This window comes from Balaenoptera physalus (assembly GCF_965194825.1).
Source record: "Balaenoptera physalus genome assembly, chromosome: 5".
NCBI classification, from domain to species: Eukaryota; Metazoa; Chordata; class Mammalia; order Artiodactyla; family Balaenopteridae; genus Balaenoptera; species Balaenoptera physalus.
Genome location: NC_138884.1, coordinates 81,973,351 through 81,980,205, shown reverse-complemented (window position 1 = coordinate 81,980,205; position 6,855 = coordinate 81,973,351). Strand labels below are relative to the sequence as shown.

Here is a 6,855-nt window from a genome sequence, read left to right as displayed (position 1 = left end):
AAGACATGCATGTATACAAATACAATCTGTACTTTTAAAATAGTAATAATGGCTGTTCTCTTTTGAACGAACTTTGGGTTCTGGGCAGTGGGCTAGGTCATTTAAGTACAAATATTAATTCTTACAACAACCTTCTGAAGTACATACAACATCCAGTTTTAGATGAGTAGAGGGACTGACACAATTCGACTGAGTTCACACAGTTACTAAGTGACAAAGCTGAAATTTTTATCAAGGCAAATTTACCATAAAGACATCACACTGCACTATCTCTACAGGTACACTATATAAAGCAACATAAAACAAATCTAAAGGCAAACAAAGCAGCACTCATTTACTGATTGCAAATTAATGGTAGTAATGATTACTCAGCACCTTTTGGGTTACTTACTAAAATCCAGAACTCTCCCTATGAATGATGTAATAACCAAACCTCCCTTCTGTATAAAAGTGATACCTGCACTTTAAAAAATTTCAATCAATACAGAAAGATACAAAGAAGTTAAAAAAAAAAAAAATCGACCCAAATCCTACCACTCCGAAATAATGCTCATTACTATTTGGTATACATCATTCCAGGTATCTATCTAATGCACACATATAAATAGGATGTATAGAAATAATTTCTAACAATGGGATCATACTAGACATGCTATTTTTAACAAAAAGCATAACGAATTTAATTCTTTCTGCATTAAACAGAAGCAAAAGAAAATAAAGTGAACTAAAGAAACTGCTGATCTCTGGGGGACAAAATTCTTCACAAAAAGCAATTTCAGTTCCTAAAAGAATATTCTCAGGTTAAGAAAAAATATTATACAAATATTAGGAGATCAGCATCATTTAAAAACTATATGATTCCATTTTACACAATGTGGATTGACCTACTACCATGAAAGATGTGAAAATTGCATTCTTACACTTCCTCCCACCCCGATTTCTGTAACATGTATTATTTTATACTGCCAAGATTTATAACATTTACAATGTGTTCTACAACCATAATTCCCATTTTTTAATTCTTAGTTTTATATTTAAATGGATTCGTTACCCACACCAATCCTTTCACAAATGGCTTCAGCAGTCCTGAATTCTGTACCCACAAACCGTACATACAGAAGTAAGTCAAAATCTTTCCATTAGTGGGAGTAGGAGGTCTTATTACAATGAAAACACTGAATCTAAATATGTCCTTAAGAACATGATGATTTAGGTTCTGGCATAACAAATACTTACGATCACCATGATCTAGAGTTATGGCACAATAACAAGAGATAAATATCATTTACAGACAATAATTTACACAGTAAGTCATAAATTCAGTCCAACAGGTGGACTTGGCCTCCATTTAAATTCATTAGTAATTTAATGGCACAAACAATTTCAAAGTTACACCAAAGAATCAGAAACATTTCCTGGCTGTTTTAACCATCAAGAGATATACTTATCTCTAATAAGAGTATTCAGCAAAATGACTACTGATAAAAAGAGAAAAAAAAAAACCCTGTAAGGTGAGGAGGAGGAATGGCATTAGAGCTTTCCAAGTGTCTTCTGTGTTTTGGGGCATGCTATTTCTTTTCTCAGTTCAACACACTTGTGAGGGAGGGCCTATTAAATGTCAAGCACTAAGCTCTGTAGACACAAAAATGACAAAGATAAGGATCCTACTATCAAAGGGCTTAGACTCACTTAATAGTCTCTGGGGCAGAACTTATCCTCATTTTTCAGATAAAGAAAACTGCAACTCACAAGTTTATTACTGAAGTTATAAAGCTATTAAGTGGTGGAGGGTCTATCTGACTGAAAGATACATGCTTCCCAAAAGTGCCTTATAAGGAAGAATCACTTAAGATGCCTGTTAAAAAGATTCCCCGGACCTTTCCCTGGACATGGTGTTTCAAAAGATATGAAATGGGGTCCACGGAATCTGCACTTTTACAAATATCACAGGTGATTCTTACAATCAGGATAAATTTGGAAAATAACATCATACAAGATGACTTCATTGCATAGAGGTTCAAGTAAGTCTCTCAGACCAAGTACAGGCACGTTTTGCTTTCTTAAACTCTTCCGCGAGTCCAGAGTTCAGTTCCAAAGGTCCCAAACACCTCACCCAGAGAAAAGTAGAATGTCACATGTGTTCAGATTTTTAAATGTGTCTTCTTCCAGTTTTTGCCAATCCTCACACATCTGAACTGCTGCTGTGGTCGACCATTCTCTGACATCTTGACCCGACAACACTCAAAAAATGACACAGCACCACCCCTGCCCTCATCTTCCTCTGGTGCTGATTCATTTTGGGTGTGCGTCCCTTGGACAAAGAGCTGCCAAACACAAACCTCAGAACTTTAAAGCTGGATGGGAACTTCTAAACGACTTGGGTTACACAACTATTTTAGAATCTGTACTAGAATCTGGAACCTTGGCTTCCAGAATCCCTGCTCTGCGCTTTTTCACTACAACACACTACACCTGACCTCAAAAGATTCCTGAAGCCCGACCAAGAAGGGGGCTCTCAGAGCAGGGGTCCAGGTCAGGGTCCCGACGAGGGGCGAGAAGCAGCAGAGAAGGCTGTGGTCCCTGCCCGGAAGGCGAGGGCTGCAAACTCACCTCACCTGCCGGGCCGCTGGGCCCGTCTCTCCGCAAACCCTAACGAATGCAAATGAGGATGACTACTACGAATTTGTAACAAGTGTCAGGAGAAGACCGCCAAAGAGCAGGGGCCAGGGAAGCCCCGTCCCGAAGAGGACGACCAGTCAAGTTGGAGGGGAACAAAGCTGGGGACACCACGGCCCCCGCCTCGAGGCTCCCGGGACCCCCATCCGCCCCGCGTCCCCGTCTCCGCATAGAGCCCACCGGTGGGTGCAACGACCAGCCGGGTCCCCGCCCGGCTCCCCTTCCTGGTCCTTCCCGTGGACTCACCCGCGGACCCACCGGCTCTTCCGACGCTGGAACAGCGGGAACAGCCAACAGCCAGTCAGCCCGGAGAAACACCAGCCGGCGAGAGAAGCGTGAAGCCTAAGGACCCGGATGTAAATCTAGGCGCTGATGGGAAGGCGGAGCGGCTTGCGGGTGCTGCGCATGCGCGCGGGTGCTGCGCATGCGCGCGCCTCTGGCTCGCTGGGGTGAGCTGCATAGAGGTCCTTGTGAGTTGCGCGAGACCGGAAGCCTTTACTTAACGTGAGTCTCAAGTTCTTGGGCCATCACCTCGACTGTGTTCGTTTTTCATCTCTCAGAGGTTGAATGGCGGTAGATTCTTTGGGTTTATGAGATTTAGCATGTAGGACTACAGTGCTCATACATAAGCATTACTTAGTTGCTGCTTATGATAGCAATATGAATTCATGTCTCTCTACCCCAAGCTATTGAATGTCTACTTTGCAAGCACAATGACAACTAAGCGCTTTTTATCAATAAGCTCATCAAAGTTAAATTTAACATGCTGCAGAAAGGCAAATCTTGGAGCGGCTCAGTAAGCATAAACTCTAGAAGGAAATTCTGACGAGGTACGAACTTGTGCTGAGATTCTAGGAAAGGGGTAGAGGAAGCAGAATCTGCTTTGAACTGAGTATCATAGATCTTTGTTCATGAGGTGGATGGAAGGAAGCAGGGCTGGGGAAGTTATTGTTAAGAAAGCAGCAGTCACTCAAAGGAAGGGTCGTGTGGCCTCACCAGGTCCCGTTAGAAACACTGTTTAGAGTTCTGTTAGGAACTCAGTCTGACTACCAGCATGGGGTGAAAGGCAGACTCAAGTTTCCTTGGACACTACAAAGTTAAGATAAATGTGTAATGCTATGATCCCAAATTCCTTATCTGAAGTTCTGCACCTGGGTTGTAAATCCATCCTGCTTCTCTGGATCAAATGAACCCCCCGGGCTCACATTTTTTAGGCAAGAGTAGAATGTTCCATTCTCAGATAAAACTTCAAACAGCAAAATTTCTCACAAACTGGTACTAGGGGACAGAGTTTTTTAGCACTATAGCTTTGAGTTAGTTTACAAAGACAGTTTTAAATACCACCCCAGTACTATAATTTATCATCTAACAAAAATCTAGTGTGCATCTACTGTAGTCAAAAAGACCTGCAAATAATAAAAAGAGCCTTGCAGGGAATATTATTGGAGCATAGAGGGGTATTTGTGAAATGTATTCTTTCTCAATGGTTTTACTTCTTCATGTGTTTCTGACACTAGAAAAATAAGTTCTGTCCCTGCTGTAAGTGCTGACAATGGTTAATTCTGCTTTGATTGCACTGTTTCATGTCCTGTCTTCCTTTTCTCCCAAGTTGGTATTTCTCACCTCTTGCAGCCCATATGCCATGCTTTGTATAAGATTAAAGCAAGAAATTACTGCCATCAAAAGCAAAATATTTAATACTAAACAGAAAAAAATTGTTTTTGACAAGGACAGGGACAAGTATGCTGAGTCACTCATTTTTCCATTCAATAAATATTTACTGATTATGTGTCAGACACCAGCATGAGGAAAACAGACACACAGTCTTTGCTGTTAGTGAACTAAGAGTCTTGTGGGGATACAGACATTACCCAGCAAATCCTAATAAGGGAAAGTAGTCTCAGTCATGAGACTCTAATTGAGATATTCCTTTATGTTTGGGGATGACCTGAGCATAGAAAGAACCTGTGTCTTGTCCTCCAGATAAAGCCCCAAGGAATGATAAGATTAACAGAAAGATCCTCTGAACCAAGGTTTTAGATGAAGAGTTTGGTAGGAAAATTTTAACAGGCTATCACCCAGGGAAGGTGACAGATTTACAGTGGCATAAGAGCAGTACAGTAGAGGTAGCTAGGTAGGTGACAGGAAAATATGCCTGATGACAGCCCTGGTCTACTACAGGTCACAAAGAGAAGCATCAAACAGCAGTCATACCCTATTATCCTGATAGCTGGCACGGAGCTGAAGGTAGCTGATACAGAGCCTGAAATAGTGCTTCAGTCAACATGTTTCATGCAGATGGAGGCCAATGGATGCGACGGTCCAGCCACCGCAGGGGATCTTCCAGGTCCCAACGGAGAGGGGTAAGGGACTGAATAGCACCGTGAGTATGGGGTCAGAAGGACCAAGACAACTGATGGTTGCTAGGTACTTTATTTAGAATTTACTGAATCTTATATAGACAGAAGAGGAACTCATTATTAGACAATAATCCCATGGAATAGCTTATCATCTCAGTTCAGTCACTACCACAGACGTCAACAAGTTTACAACAACTATCCTTGAACATTATCTTCCCTTAACCAGGCTCACACACAGCCCCCAGCCATAGGGAACAACCAGGACTCTCAGTTCCCTGAGGTCTCCTGGCTTGAGATAGCTTTGCTAATCTCTTTTACATTCCTCAGGCCTGGGAAAAAGAGTGTATTCCAAGGTAAGGGCTTTGCTTTTTGTGAGAGACATACTGTCTCCTCCAGGAGTTACCCCCGGCTAAGACTGCATGCTTCCCACAGATGGACAAAAGATGTTTCAGCAGACACCAATGGGGATATATACTGAAGACCAGAACGCAGAGGAAGAGATACCTATCCATTAAGTGGACGTCAGAGAGGAGAAAATGCCCCCATAACAGATGCCTTCACTGATGTAGATGCCAATAGCCTCCCCACCTTAGATGCCATCCTAAGTCAAAGGTGGGGAAGAGGGATAGAAATGACAGAATTTACATTTGAAATGACTAAGGAAACACTAAAACAATTAAATGAACCTGAAAGATAACTGTTTTAAGTTTCCTGCTGTCGTGAGAATGGGGCTTGAGGGAGAGATTTAAGTAAAAGTTACATTAAAGCTGTATATTATATAGAGATATTACAGAAAAATAAGAAATGGCACATTGGAATTTATGACCTATGCAATTTCTATATGCTACAAAAGCTTTTAGCAGGGTATACCATGATCAGATTTGTTACGTAAAACAAAAATTACCCTGTATGCCTGTAAAGAATAGACTGAAGTTGGGTCAGGAGTAGATCAGGGAAAGCTAGATTTTGCCAGAATGAATACAGAGGGGGATACTGTAAGCCCAGGAAATAGTTTGCACAAAGGTATGCAGGCAGGAAAGTAAAAGGCATATATATGGAATTCTGAATGACTATCAAGTGGCTAAGATAGGATGTATTTCAAAAACTAGAGAAAATGAAATCTGGAAGGCTATGCATAAAAGTTGGACTTTGTATTGTAAGCAGTGGGGAACCACTTAAGCTTTGTGAGTGTAGTAAAAAACTAGCAGATTGTGTTTTAGGAAGAAGGAAGTAGAATGGGTGGGGATTGTATGATAGCAGCAAAAATCCAGACACAAAAAGACTCTAGGCTCATTTTGTATTTTCCCTGCCCCAGCCATAGTACTAGGCATTTCACTAATCGCTGAGAGTTTTTGGTTTTGCTTTGTTTTATTTTGTTTTTTATCAAGAATGTTAGGTTTTACCAAACACTTCCTGCATCTATTGAAATGATGGTGTGGTTTTCCATTTTAATCTGTTGGTGAATTATGGTGATTGATTTTTGAATATTAAATATAGCTTGCATTGCTGAGATAAAGCTGACTTGGGCATGGTTTTTCTTGTCATGGTCATGGACTTTCAGTCAGAAGCAACTAAACATTCGCCTGGATAGTTTTTGGCAAATGACTCTTTCCCCAAGAGTGGCTTTAGTACTAGTCAAGAGTTCTGAATTAGACAAAATAAAACAAGCCTTTCAGTGGCTTCTTCCAAAGTTCTTCTGTCTTAAAGAGAGAGGTAAAATAATAATGGCTGTTTTGGGGAATGAGGGTTTGAAAGTGCTCCAGCCCAGTTTTTCTCCCTATAGTACTTGGAATGTAAACTTTTTTTTGTTTTTCCCAAG

The 6,855-nt window shown here is 41.1% G+C and overlaps 1 protein-coding gene across 10 annotated transcripts in view; it reads left to right on the top strand.

Moving 5' to 3' along the window:
* The first annotated feature begins 2,925 nt into the window (after positions 1-2,925).
* The window catches only part of LOC309661997 (uncharacterized protein), a 515,569-nt gene continuing 511,639 nt past the window's right edge, over positions 2,926-6,855 (top strand). For 4 of the 10 annotated variants that reach the window (XR_014264402.1, XR_014264405.1, XR_014264406.1 and 1 more), the window contains exons 1-2: positions 2,926-3,180; positions 4,858-5,039. Coding sequence is in view for 2 of the 10 variants with exons in the window: in XM_082464320.1 (XP_082320446.1) it covers positions 4,985-5,023 (39 nt within the window). In the remaining 8 variants the exon portion in view is untranslated. Of the gene's footprint in view, positions 3,181-4,857; positions 5,040-5,468; positions 6,849-6,855 lie in introns of those variants that run through there. The other 6 variants (XR_014264401.1, XR_014264404.1, XM_082464319.1 and 3 more) reach the window with 4 other exon arrangements.